The sequence below is a fragment of the Monopterus albus genome, unplaced genomic scaffold (assembly GCF_001952655.1).
Source record: "Monopterus albus unplaced genomic scaffold, M_albus_1.0 scaffold396.1, whole genome shotgun sequence".
NCBI classification, from domain to species: Eukaryota; Metazoa; Chordata; class Actinopteri; order Synbranchiformes; family Synbranchidae; genus Monopterus; species Monopterus albus.
In genome coordinates this window covers 115,142-128,545 of record NW_018128276.1, presented here as the reverse complement: position 1 = coordinate 128,545, position 13,404 = coordinate 115,142, and the positions used below count along the sequence as shown (strand labels likewise).

The window sequence follows — 13,404 nt, the reverse complement described above, 5'->3', positions numbered from 1 at the left end:
GCAAATGACAGGCCAACATCCGTCTTGCCAACCCTTTTTTTTTGGGTTTTTTTTTTTTTTTTTTGTCAGAGTGGAAAACAGAGTGGCAGAGGGCGGCCTGAGGTCAGGTTTCCACGGCAACTGTCAATCTCCAATTCCCCCTCCAGCTGAACACCCTCTTTCATCACCATGGCAGCGGAGAGGCCCCGTTTCCCAGGGGACGAGGGGAGTGCGGGAGGGAATGTGAGATGGCAAAAGGGAGGGAGAGGGCAAACAAGTTTTGTGAAAACACAGTAATCCAATATGGCCGCCATTGTGTCCAAGCTAAGGGCGGCTAAAGCTGGCTTCTCAGTGAGAGAAGATGTGTCCTATGATGATTAACCTTGGCTGAGACCTGGAAGAAGGGATGTAGGAACACAGAGCTGCAGCCAAAGCCTCAGTTCAGTGGGCTAAAGTGTTTTAGTGTCACTTGGTCGATAGATCACAGTACTCAGTGTGCCAGGGTGAGAGGTTTGATTCCCACAGCAGCCAACAACACCATGCATGGACTCTTAATTTAAAGGGTCATTTAACATTGGACTTGTACAGTTAAACTGACTGAAGCCTTCCTAAAGCATGATGCTAATCCTGCTTTAGTCTTTGAGGGACTGTTGAACATTAGAGGGGTTTTTGTGATTCTCTGTTTTATTCATTTAACATTTAGATCATTCTGGAGCATTTAAAGTTTCATTTAAAACTAAGATGAAACAGCTGAGCGATTTGCTTGTCCCAGTTCCTGAAACGTGACGATTTGCTGCTTTGTTTTGTTTTCCTGCAAACTTTGTTACTGGGTTTTGAGCTGTAAGATGGACAAAACCAGCTGTCTTAATACATTACATCATGTTGCGTGGTTATATCTGCAGACATAATCAATAGATTAATTAATAATACTCCTTCCAGGTTAATAGTCTCTCATTTGTCACAAGCGCCCACTTGGACTGGTTAGGGTTCGGTGGTTAAAGGTCAAAGGTTAAGGTCAGTGACCTCACATCTGTCCATTCTCGTGAATTTGACCGTTTGGCGGAGGTATACAATGACGAAGCAGTAATTCTAGTTTAATGTACTGTTTGAATGCCTGAGGTGGCTTCCAAATGATGTTTATCTTGTAGTTTATACCAAGACCAGGATGTGTTTTTGCCAAGTTCACAATAGACTCCGTGGACCCTGAAGCGTATCCATCTAGACAGTCTGTGGCGATAGTAGTTAAAGCCCACCAGGAATGGCTTGAATAATGAAAAGATCTCCACGGGGCCTTCCTCTGTGTGTTTGGTGAGGCCACCCGGTAAGCATGTATAAGCTACCACTGAGTCACTCACACTGTACTCTGCTGTGTGTATGACTGTACATGTAAAACAGATGTGGACGGCAGTAATGTGGTCCGCAGAAGGTACTGAGGTGAAGCAGCTCACATCCATCACTCTCTCTCTCTGTGCATCTCTTTCAGATCACGGCCACGTCAGCTCTCCCCTGCTGCAGCTCTCCTATCCGCCATCCTCTCCCACCCCTCTTCTCCTCCTCTCTGTAGCCTCCCTCACTCTCCCGCCTCCCTTCTCCTGCTCCCTCCTCATCAGCCTCCAAGATAGATTCCATCAGGAGTAAGGTTGACCTGCTCAAGCTGCCCCTGGCTCTCTCCACCAAGTCCATCTCCGAGCGCAAGAGCCAGCTGGGAGGAGTCGGCGAGCGGCGCGGCACAGGGGGAGGAGGTGGGGCTCATAAAGCCCGCTCACCACCGACCCGAGACATGGACAACGAGTCACAGTACTCGGGCTACTCATACAAGTCCTCCCACTCCAGAAGCTCCCGCAAGCACAGGTGGGTCACACAGGTCACATCGTTCCCCTTTTGCTGGGATTTTAGCAACAACCATTTCATGAGGTTCTCTCAGTGTTGGTGTATATGCTTGTTTCCATTGGTGGGGCGCATTATTCTCATCTGAGGGAAAGCAAAGGAACTAATACATGTACAATTTGCACTAACTACTAGCTCACCTCATTAGCAACCAGCCCTCTTCTGAAATTTAGATCAATCGTTTGCCAAGTTTTTAGTATTAGTCATTTCTTGATGTCCCAAGTGTTCTTAGCGATGGCATGTTTAAAGGACGGAAGTCCACAATATGCCACAAAGTAAACATTTCTAATGTTTACATCCAAAGCAACAACCCCAACATAAATAGATCCACAGTGAGAATTTGTTTTTGTAGAAATGGATAAAAATATTATAACTTTCAACCTGAATAAGATGTTCAGGGTTAGAATGTTTCAACATATCCTCAAAATGTTCCAAATAAATGCATAAAAAGTAAGTTAAATAAACCATTTCACTCTTCAGGTTAGCTGATAAGTACATTGCCACAAGACTGTTTTCTTATTATAATAAGAAGTTGACATTCTGGGGATATTGGTTTTTCACACATGGTTTTGGGAATCTGGAAAAACAGCTTCTAGACTTGTGCAGTAAATATGTGTTAAAGCTGTTAATATACTTTAGCGTGTGCAGACAGTGCCACACAGTAACCCCGCACGCCGTTGTGCTTGTGTCTTCAGGGATCGGAGGGACCGCCACCGCTCCAAGAGCCGAGACAGCAGCAGCCGTGGAGACAAGTCAGTCACCATCCAGACTCCTGGGGAGCCGCTGCTTGACGCAGAGTCGACCCGCGGGGACGACAGGGTCAGCTACACTGCATTCTACACAACTTTGTTCATATTAAAGCAACACTTTTTAACCCAGCACTTATTAATGACCTGAGGCCTCTGATGTTAGATTTTTCTTGTGTGCAGTCACCCTTTAAACTGCAGCCTCTGTATTTGATACTTTATCAGATCTTATACTTGGATTGTGACCTTATCACTGTTTTTGTTGTTCTTAAAACCTGGTAGATCCATTGATGGTAACCCACCACTTTTTTTTTTGTTTACATGTCTCTTTAAAATATATCTAAAATAACAACGAACAGTAAAAAATCAATCATGTTCGCCAAAGCCACTGTAGCATCTTCAAACTTGCTTGTTTTATCTGAAAACCCAGCCAGTGAATGTTTAGTTTTGCTGTTTTGGGTTTTTTTGTTTTGTTTTAATCAATTATAAAAAATGATTGTGCATCCATTTTCTGTTGAACAACTTTTTAAACGGTAAACCTCTTGAGTCCTTGTGTTCAGCACTGGCAGTGCTTTGTTGGCTTTGTAGACAGTGAAAGTGAACACATGACTCCTCCCTGTCTGACAGGATGATAACTGGGGAGAGACCACCACTGTCGTCACTGGCACCTCAGAACACAGCATCTCTAACGAGGACCTGACCCGCGTCTCCAAAGATTTGGAGGAGTCGACTCCGCTGGAGTGCAAGCGTTTTGTCGGCCCGGCTCTGGGAGGCCTTCTAAGCTTCTTCGCTCTGGTCACACCTGTAGCCTTCCTCATCCTCCCACAGGTCCTGTGGCGTGACATTCTTGAGCCCTGTGGCACGCCCTGCGAAGGCCTCTACGTGTCCCTGGCCTTCAAGCTCCTCGTCCTGCTCATCTCCTCCTGGGCGCTGTTCCTCCGGCCACCTCGCGCCACCCTCCCCCGCTTCTTCGTCTTTCGCTGCTTGCTGATGGTGCTGGTGTTCCTGTTTGTGGCGTCCTACTGGCTGTTCTACGGCGTGCGGGTGCTGGAGCCCAGGGAGAGGGACTACAGGGGGATAGTGGAGTATGCTGCCTCGCTGGTAGACGCCTTGCTCTTCATCCAGTACCTTGCTCTGGTGCTTCTGGAGGTCCGACACCTGCAGCCGGCCTTCTGCCTCAAAGTGGTCAGGAGCACGGACGGAGCCAGCAAGTTTTACAATGTGGGCCACCTCAGGTTGGTGCAACTCCTCAGTTAAACCAGTGGTGAATATTATCATAAGTTTACTTCAACTTTCCTAACACTTTGCTTCTATACAAATGGAAAAAATAGTTGGGTTCAAGCAGTAAAATCATCAGTATCCTGGCTTTCTGTAGGTAGCTTACAGTTCATTGGTTTACATGTACGACTGATCTGTCTCATCGCCACATCCTGTTTCAACAACACACGTTACATGTTTGTTCACTTACTGTGGCAGTGATGTGTCACTCTGTGTTGTAGTATCCAGCGGGCAGCCGTCTGGGTGTTGGACCATTATTACAGCGACTTCCCCGTCTACAACCCTGCCCTACTCAACCTGCCCAAGTCCATCCTGTCCAAGAAGATGACTGGCTTCAAAGTTTACTCCCTGGATGGTAAATAAAGCCTTGTTTCAGCTCTGATGCCTGTTTTTCCTCAGTCTGTCAATGTCATTCGTCTGAACCAGATGGTTGCTCTTTGACACTGAGGTGTCTTGAGGTCACTTCCTTACTGAATGTTTGTTTTTTTTTTCCACTCTTGCTCTCATTTGCATGTGAAATCCACTGATGCCTTCCTCTGTGGGTGTTGTCTTATAGAAAACACCACCAATAACTCAACAGGCCAGTCCCGGGCCATGATAGCAGCTGCTGCCAGGAGGAGAGACAATTCCCATAACGAGTTTTACTACGAGGAGGCGGAGATGGACCGCAGGATCCGCAAACGTAAAGCCAGGTCAGATGAGTAGTCCTTACTGATCCGACAGCAGGGATTCACTGCATTGTGGGGGGTTGGTGGAGCAGTAAAGAAATGAACCCGTGCTCAGAATAGGAGAGACACCTTCCCATGTGTTGTCATTCAGTCCTGACCTCTTGCCATCTCATTGTCTGCTCACATATCACTTAAATTATGCAGTTGCCCGTTTGTTCCCAGTAAACTGATTAATCTAACATTTGTCGGTCAAGATTATACTGATCTGACTTTAACCAACCAAAAGAATCTTATTTTGAAAGGACATTCTTTTGAGAAATAGCCACACTGCCAACAGCATCTAAAACTGTGCTTTTTGACAACTCCATAGGTTGGTTGTAGCGGTGGAAGAGGCTTTCACCCACATCAAACGCCTCCACGAGGACGAGGTCACCTCGTCGCCCAAACACCCAAGAGAGGTGATGGATCCTCGGGAGGCGGCCCAGGCCATCTTTGCCCCGATGGCCCGAGCCATGCAGAAATACCTGAGAACAACCCGGCAGCAGGCCTTCCACAGCATGGAGAGCATCCTCACACACCTGCAGTTCTGCATCACGCACAACATGACGCCCAAGGTAGGAAGTCCTTTACTTAGCTGCCCTTGGTGTTGGACTCTGAAAGTCTTTATTGTAGACCCTTAACTTTTAGATTGCTTGTACTGAAATTGCACAGGTTTGCACACTGGGTTGTAATTGCTCAAACATAACTGTGCTTAAGTAAATATCATTGAATTTAATAATCTTCTTTTCAAGAGTGTCCTGTCCAAGATGGGCAATGAATCACAGACAGTCTTTATAAAACATATAATGCCAAATATACCACAACATCAAAATTAAACAAATTATGTTGTACAATCACAAATAGAATTAAAAATCCTAAAGATTAAAATGTAAAAATGAATCCTGGGAATGGAGAGCAGGGCTGTTCTCACTTTTTGGACTGATAAGATTTTACGTTGCTGTTCTTTAACCTCTCATCCTCTCCCCGTCAGGCCTTCCTGGAGCGTTACCTTACCCCAGGCCCCACCATGCAGTACCAGCAGCAGAACGGCAGGGGGCGCCAGTGGACTCTGGTGAGCGAGGAGCCGGTGACCTCAGCCCTGCGTCAGGGTCTGGTGTTCTCCCTGCGACGCCTGGACTTCTCCCTGGTGGTCACGGTGACGCCGCTCCCCTTCCTGCGGCTCGGGGAGGAGTTCATCGACCCAAAGAGCCACAAGTTCGTCATGAGGCTGCAGTCGGAGACCTCGGTGTGAAGGAGTCTCCTTTCCTGCTGGACCACTGATGTGGCGGGACATATGGAGGCCTTGTGGTCCATTCTCTTCCAGTAATTTCCCCAGTCTGTGACAAAGAAACCATTCAAGGAGAGCAATGTCACGTTCCTGAAGCCCCCCCCCTGTTTTATGATCTCTCTTTCTCTCAGATGCTCTGATATCAAACTGTGATGAGCTCAGCAATTGTCTGTACCTGGAGACAAACGGATGCCTTGACTGTTTCTTCTTCTGTGTTGTTAAGTGTTTCTCCTTACAACACTTTCAAAATCCCTTTTTTCTCAAGGGGACTTTTCTTTTTTTGCTGTAACCACTGGACTACTTTACTGTGCTGATTCAACACACGAATGCCAGAGGTGGGGGATTACATCACATGTGTCACTTCCTCTATCTTGTGTCTTAAAAACAGACTGGGGCTCAGCTCTGGCTCTAACGCTGATGTACCACTGCCTTTGGTTTCCCTGTCAGTGTACTGGTTTGTTTCACATGACAGACTGTTTTTTTTTTTTTTTTACTTACAGAATGTAGCATTACGTGAATTGAATTAACACGTCGATTTTCGGCCTTTTTATCCGACTGTAAAGACGAATGAACGTACATTCCTGAGTTGCTACTCCAGATTCCATATGTTCACCATTATCTAAATATGCAGCTTTAGTTTTATTCTACACTGGTGTTTCTACTGTTAATATTATTGTTTTAATAGGAGGTCTAAGCAGAGTTGCCATAACATCTGCTATTAACATACAGTTCATACCTTATTTGGATCAGGATGTTAAAACTTAAGCCTGGTGTGAATCTTAATGTTTCGTGTTGGTAATAAATTCCACTAAAGGACCAGAAAACCAACAATGTATTAGTCCATTCTGCAATAGCGTCTGACTTCCCTGCCCCGTGTGTGAACTCTGAAGTCAGTTCCTAAAGATGTAAATCTTTAAAACCAGCTTTATTTTCCACTTTTTAAAAGGCTCAGTAATCTTTTATACAACAGGGCCCTGTTAGTCACACAGGAGGAACAAAAGTTTTTACTAAACTATTTTCAGCCACTGGTTAACACACGCAAGCAAGTATTTCTGACACCAGGCTCGTGTATATGGTACTGAATTTAAAAATAGTGCCCATGCAGCGAAGAGGTATGTCACTCATTACAACACTGTGGCTCATGAATGTCCTCATTAAAGTGGTGTTTGGACAACAATGGCGCTCTATGGCAGAGTAAGAAGATACATCAGGAAGTGAATACACAGGCGGTACTAGTTACTACGTCAATTCATTGTTGGTTTCGGTCGGTTTGTGGGATTTGTTGGCTGGAACATCACCAGAATTTAATGTAGGTGGCACTGCTGTCTGTACAGGTCTGCCACATTCTTAAGAAAACAGTCTGGTCAAAATGTTGAACTGTTACTTAAGTCTGCCTCTTGATGCATTTTAAAGAAACCATTGCAAAAAGCTACACCTGCCCCTTTGTTTTCAGAGGACAATTAAGTGGCTCAGAGGTTCATTCTTGACCTTGGCAACAGCAGCCGGACTAAACCACTGTCAACCCAAGGTCCTGCTTCCTTGTGTTTCCAGAGCTTTCAGCCACATCTCATTGCCTGCCTGATTTTAGACTGTTTGTCAGAACAACACTGGACGAGTCAGCTAAGATTCTAGGAAACAGGGATGGAGCAGCAAACGGGTCCAAACCTGGTACTAGATGCAGGCATTATAGTCTCCTGCCCAAATGTAGCTGCCTGTCACCATGTGACTTAAATCTTATATATAGGTCAAGTGGCATCATTAACTACATCCTCTGAGCTGATAATGTGGTAGGCAGCTTCAGAAACAAGTTGTTGTTGCTGTTGTTGAACCTCAGGTAGACGTGTTTTTTTTATTTGTGAAGTAAAATGAGGGGAGCATGCAGCAGCGTTGCCGTCTGTGCCCTTGACATTTGTCCCAGATCTGCCATCTCCTCTCACCTATTTTGTAGATCATCAAAATCACATGCATCTCTAAAATATTATCTTTTCATGAGCTAAGAAGAGCAGGCCTGTTTTGAACTTTTCTCAACCCACATCTTCAGTTTTATCTGAATTTCAAGATGACCAACGTTGGAGATTCATATCATGATATTAAGATCATATCAGAGTTGAGATTAGGTGTAAATCCAAAGGCCTGGAATCCAGATTATGCTTCCATATACTGATTGTATGTTAATACCAGGTGTAAATGGCTCTATTTGACTTTTTTTTTAACAAGGTTCACATACGGAAATCAGTGCTAAATAGGCAGCTGTAGTTAAATTTTGAGCTGGCTTGTTTTTTGTTTAATTTTTTAAAATGTTTTTCTACCAACATCCCAAACCAGACATGTGATTGTAACTCCTCACTGCAGCTCCTTTGCAGCCTTAGCGCCTCACCGCCTCGCCTTGTGCCACGAGCTCAGACAGGCACAGTGAACATGCTGCCTCCATCTGTAACTCAGCCTTACTCTCCAGATGTGGAGGTGCAGTGTCAGGCCACATCTGTCCTCGTACGTTTTCCAGGTCCTGAAACTTACTGTAAATGCTGAAGCTCGCCTGATGTCGGGACTCGATCCGCTCTGTTGTATCTGCCTACAGCACGCTGAGCCACAGCACAACTGACTGTTTGCTTTTCCTTAAAATGTGGTTTAAAAAGTCCTTTACAGTTCTAAAAAAAAAACAAAAAAAAAAAACCAAATCCCAGGTCCAGTGTGTACAACATTTTATCTTAGTGATCAAAATGCAGATCCTTTTTTTAAAAATGCATGCCAGAGTTTTTTCAGGCTCCAAACTTTTTTATAATAACTTGTTTTCTATGCGTTTTAAGGTGCCTAAGTTATGATGATGCAAATTTCTGAATGTTTTCACCTTTGAAAAATAAGTGGCTTGTAAAAACAATTGTAGATTTGTCTTGTATTATTTTGCTTTTGGTAACTGTAGCTGGTATAGTGTGTTAGGCATTTCTCATTATTAAACCATTTATTCCTTAAGTCCTCTTTTTGTCACTCATTTTGAAGCATGGCAGGTGAAGTCAGAGCTGATTTCTTCTTTTATCTGTATGCACCTGCAATAAAATGACCGTCTGTATTTTGATATTTGTGTGACATACAGTAGTTGCACACAGTTTCTCTTTTCTGATAAATGGTTTCTGTTCTGTTTAATGGTGTTGAAAGACCTGTGTCACTGGATTTGAGAAACTACCATTAAAGAGAAGCAGAGTGTTTTTCACAGAGCTTTAGAGGAACTTATGTGAAAGGAAGGTGGCAGAGTGGGAGGCTTGTGGTTTCACAGCTTCAGAACGGACAAAGGGCCCCGGACTTCCTGCTCGCTGCTGCTCAGAGCTTGCCTCAGAGGTTTTTTTTATAAAAAGATCTTGCTGACAGCCGACAAGTGAGCAACAAAACAGACCTTCCATCTTATCTTCAGCCTGCCCGGTAAGATGCTGCGATTGTCGCTTATTGCTGCCATTCTGATGATCAGCCCCACCTGCGCTGGTGAGAATTAGTAAATGTTACTTCTTTGAGCTCTTGTGGGAAGATTTTTAAGGTACCTGTCGTATTGAAAATCCTCAGTAATGCAGTGTGTGGATGGAACGCTATCGGACACATTCTCAGTGATGTGCTTTCTGTCTGCAGAGGCCATTGGAGACATGAGCATTTGTTATATCCTGGATGGGATTCTGATCCTCTATGGCATCATTCTCACAGTCTTATACTGCAGATTGAGGGTAAGACAGACAGGAGCAACACACAAACGCATGAACATTAGGAAGTGTGGAACCGTCCCTTATGGTTGTATGGACATTCAAATACTGCTGAACACTGACAAAGATAAGATTATATGCGCATTTCTAAGACTTTAGTTAAAAATGTAATTATATCTTGTGTGGAAAAAGTCTTGAAAATGTTTTTAAACTATTATTTCATTGTAAACAATGTATTGCTTTCCCTGTATCCCAATAAATATGTTTAATCTTCATGTTTATGGGTGCAGCTGATGTTATTCAGTTGTTTGCCTGTTTTACTTGTAAAATCTCACTATCCTCTTGATTATTGCAGCGGTGCTACCAGTATCACACTGGTGTGCACTTTACACTTCATGGTGAATATTATCTGAATCAGTGAATCATATGAGATCTTGTTTTTTGATAGATGGGTTCATCCAAAAACTCGTCCAGCAGACAATCAGAGGTAAAATCAAAGTTCTTTATCAACATTATTATGAGAAAAAAAAAACATAGGATATATGATTTAGTGAAATGTTTTTAATGCCTGGCGTTATTTTGTGGTATGTGGGCCCCCAAACGGTAGCTTCGCTGTAACCCCCCACCTCAACTTATCATTTCCTATAAGTCTGAGCTGACCACCAACTTACATTATTTATACACCGTCACAGTTTCGACCTGTTTTTCTTCCTGTCAAACAAATACCAACTCCTACTTCCTGCTAATTCTTTTATGCGTGCAAAATTATTTAGAATTGGTCTTAAAAGCTGAGAAAAAAATGAAATAATCTGTACCCAAATTTAAAGGAGGATCTAAATACGTTTTATCACAGTTAACAAAATGATTGTCATGAAGTGCACTTGTTAACTCCTTTGAACTGTTTCCATCTGGCAGAAGCAGCCTGCTGAGGGAGGCATCTATGCGGTGAGACTTCTCGTTCTAGTGCTTAAAAAGACATTTAAAATGACACATGACTGAAAAGTGATAGCTTACCACACAGCCGATGGAAAAGGACTATCGGGTTTTTTTTTTCTTCTTTAAATTCACCTACCTGGCTGTCAGAGACAAAAAGAACTCTCATTTAGACTCAGTACAGTAAATGCTTGCAGTATTGTAGAAACCTAGACTCACGTGTCACTTTATTAGGTACAGCTGCACAACTGTATGCACTTCAATGCAACACTTCCGCTTTAACATCTGTGTTGATGAAGCTCAACATGTTTCAGTTTTTGGGTGAAATTGTCATAAATATATAAATGTGTTGTACTGGACTACATTATATTCAGAGGTGTTTCTGTATTTTTGTCCTCCCCAGCTACATAAATGAGAGGGTCAGAATATTAGGAACACCTCTGAATATAACGTAGTCCAGTACAACACCACCTTTAACTATGAACTCAATAATAAACATATAATTGAATGTATACATTTATGACAATTTTGCCAACATTTTGAGCTTCATAAACACAAATGTTAAGGTGGAGGTGCATACAATTGTACAGGTGTACCTGTTAAAATGGGCAGTGAGTGTATTATTACTTTTTGAATCAGGTGTTTTTGTATCTATTTTATTTATTTATAAGTATTTTATTTTTATTTTCCTAATGCACATCCCTTTATGTTGTTCGTGCACTCTTTTTTTTTTTAACTTCTCTCAGTCTTATCTTGTTTACTTGCCTACTTGTTGCCTTACAAAAGAGCATTCTACATACATGCACATTGAGAGCCGTTGTACCGGAGTCAAATTCTTCTTGTGTCCGGTGCACCTGGCCAGTAAAGCTGATGCTGATTCTGATTCTAATTCTGATCTCAATATCATCATGTGTGTCTGTCTGTGTGCTGTAGGGTCTGTCCAGTCAGAGCACTGACACCTATGAGACCATCAAAGTCGATAAAAAGCCTATGGTGTGAAGGAGACTCGTGCAGAGAAGATGCTGAGAACACACACATGTTGAATCTTTCACATCTTTATACTGTATATTAAGTTGTGTTGACTTGTCGCGGGCCTGTGCATAGAATTTCTATATATATTTTCAACATATGTTTGTAAAGTTACTTCTTTTCTTCTTACACTTTCTGCCGTGTATGCATAAAATGTCCAAACCATGAGATTTATTTAACAATTTACTCATAAAAGTTATGTGAGTCTTCACTTCATTCCGCTCTGTTTTTCATATCAGGTTTTACTCAAGTTACTAAGAAAACAGAAGTTTAAATTTATCTTTGTTTCTGCTCACATGTTCCTGTTTTGGTAAGGATCATGCTTACTGCACTTCATGTGAAAGAAAGGTCCTGTCAGAAAATGTCGAAAAATGCCTGTCACACTTTCAGAAAGTCCAAGGGGGGTATCGGGGGTCCAAACTCTAAAGAACCTGGCTGTTTTCAGTGATATGAAACAGCTCATTTATGAATTAACAGACTTATAAGCTTGATTCCTGCAAAATAAACATTACATTTAACAAGAACCAAAGGAGCTCAGAGAGTTCAGTTTGGCCATCCAGACAGTAAATACGACCTCTGTTAGCTTATCTGAAGAATGTGCATGCGTAACAGAAAACTACAACAGCTGTAGCACCACAGGGCAACCGCATACTTTCTTGGCAAAAGCCTGTATCATTCCACCTGTATGACAAATGAACACCACCCAGACTTTCACCTACTAATTTTATAGGCAGATAATTGGAAATGTATTCAGAACGGATTGTTCACAGTCTGCACTGTTGCTTCACATCAACACTAGCGACTGGCACTGAGGATTCAATTTCAGACGCAGTTAACTGTTACAACACACCTCACCCTGTAAACAAAAAATGTCTGTAACTATTTACGGTAACAGTGAGAGAGCATTAACAACTGCTTGAGGAAATTCAAGTCTAACTTTAACTCCTATTTATACTGAGTCAGTGCAACAGAGAAGTTTCACTTCAACATGCTGTATATTTTTGAAATTTTGATAAAGACCTCATTCATTTGTCATCATCTCAAACAGCTACTGTTGTAGCTACTGTTGCTACTTGTCTGGGGTTGTAGCTGCAGGCCATTGTGAGCTAACAATAAGTCAGCAGATAAACAGCTGAAACAACAGGAGCGTCTTCCTGACAGAGATTAACAGGTTGTTTTGGAAAATCTCTGTGTACCAGAATTTCACACGAATTATGCTGCATTCCTTTTCTCCTGGGAAATGACAGCTTTAATCAGTGTCACCAAAATTGGTTATTACACAGTGATGAAAAAAAAGGAAAACTATTAAGTAAGGATTTATTTATCATTGGAGTTCATACATAAAACTAAAATACTAACCTATACTGCACAGGTCTTAAGACAAACTGTTGATCACTATACAATAATTGGGCCATAGCATCCAAAACTTTGCTCAATTATGTTTTTGCTTTTGAAATGTCCAAATTAGAGCTAATAGACATCATTGCTGAATAAAAATAATTGGAAATCTAAGGGCGATTCTTTCTTGAGATACAATAATGCAAAATGAACATGCTTTGGTAAGAAATGTTTAATGAATAATTTTAAATCACATTTATAAGGCCTATATGTTTATAGTGAACTACTTACAAGTCAGCTTTACACCCCTGCAGTGTTTGTTATATTGCACTCTATGTAACCATGTAACCTAGACTGTTATTTTATTTATTTTTAATTTTTTTCTCTTATTCTTTTGTTCTGTTTCTCTCTGTTAAGTACTTTGATTCAGCTATCAGGAGCTATAAAGTTGAGCCGAGTGGTTGTGTTAAGTTGACTTTGTTTAAATATCATTAAATTATGTTATGAAAATGCTGCCCGCACACTGTTTTGTTTTT

At 42.1% G+C, this 13,404-nt stretch overlaps 2 protein-coding genes across 4 annotated transcripts in view; both read left to right on the top strand.

Moving 5' to 3' along the window:
- LOC109951564 (vang-like protein 2) overlaps positions 1–5,871 on the top strand; it is an 11,676-nt gene extending 5,805 nt beyond the window's left edge. For 2 of the 3 annotated variants that reach the window (XM_020586135.1, XM_020586133.1), the window contains exons 2-8: positions 1,463–1,830; positions 2,562–2,685; positions 3,240–3,847; positions 4,112–4,245; positions 4,447–4,582; positions 4,929–5,172; positions 5,589–5,871. In XM_020586135.1, coding sequence (XP_020441791.1) covers positions 1,760–1,830; positions 2,562–2,685; positions 3,240–3,847; positions 4,112–4,245; positions 4,447–4,582; positions 4,929–5,172; positions 5,589–5,849 — 1,578 coding nt within the window. In that variant the 5' untranslated portion in view covers positions 1,463–1,759 and the 3' untranslated portion in view covers positions 5,850–5,871. Of the gene's footprint in view, positions 1–69; positions 223–1,462; positions 1,831–2,561; positions 2,686–3,239; positions 3,848–4,111; positions 4,246–4,446; positions 4,583–4,928; positions 5,173–5,588 lie in introns of all 3 variants that reach the window. The other variant, XM_020586136.1, reaches the window with a different exon arrangement.
- Positions 5,872–6,786: 915 nt separating this feature from the next.
- fcer1gl (Fc receptor, IgE, high affinity I, gamma polypeptide like) lies at positions 6,787–13,315 on the top strand. Its single transcript, XM_020586137.1, has 5 exons — positions 6,787–9,359; positions 9,501–9,592; positions 10,017–10,055; positions 10,484–10,513; positions 11,435–13,315. The coding sequence occupies exons 1-5, from the start codon at positions 9,305–9,307 to the stop codon at positions 11,498–11,500; spliced, it is 282 nt and encodes a 93-aa protein (XP_020441793.1). The 5' UTR covers positions 6,787–9,304; the 3' UTR covers positions 11,501–13,315.
- The last annotated feature ends 89 nt before the right edge of the window (positions 13,316–13,404 follow it).

What these genes read in the sequence shown, in the direction of transcription:
- fcer1gl (XM_020586137.1), top strand. Translation starts at nt 9,305, where the DNA reads ATGCTGCGATTGTCGCTTATTGCTGCCATTCTGATGATCAGCCCCACC. An exon ending in GATCAGCCCCACCTGCGCTG is followed by an intron (nt 9,360 to 9,500) that starts GTGAGAATTAGT and finishes TTCTGTCTGCAG; the next exon opens with AGGCCATTGGAGACATGAGC. An exon ending in CGTCCAGCAGACAATCAGAG is followed by an intron (nt 10,056 to 10,483) that starts GTAAAATCAAAG and finishes TCCATCTGGCAG; the next exon opens with AAGCAGCCTGCTGAGGGAGG.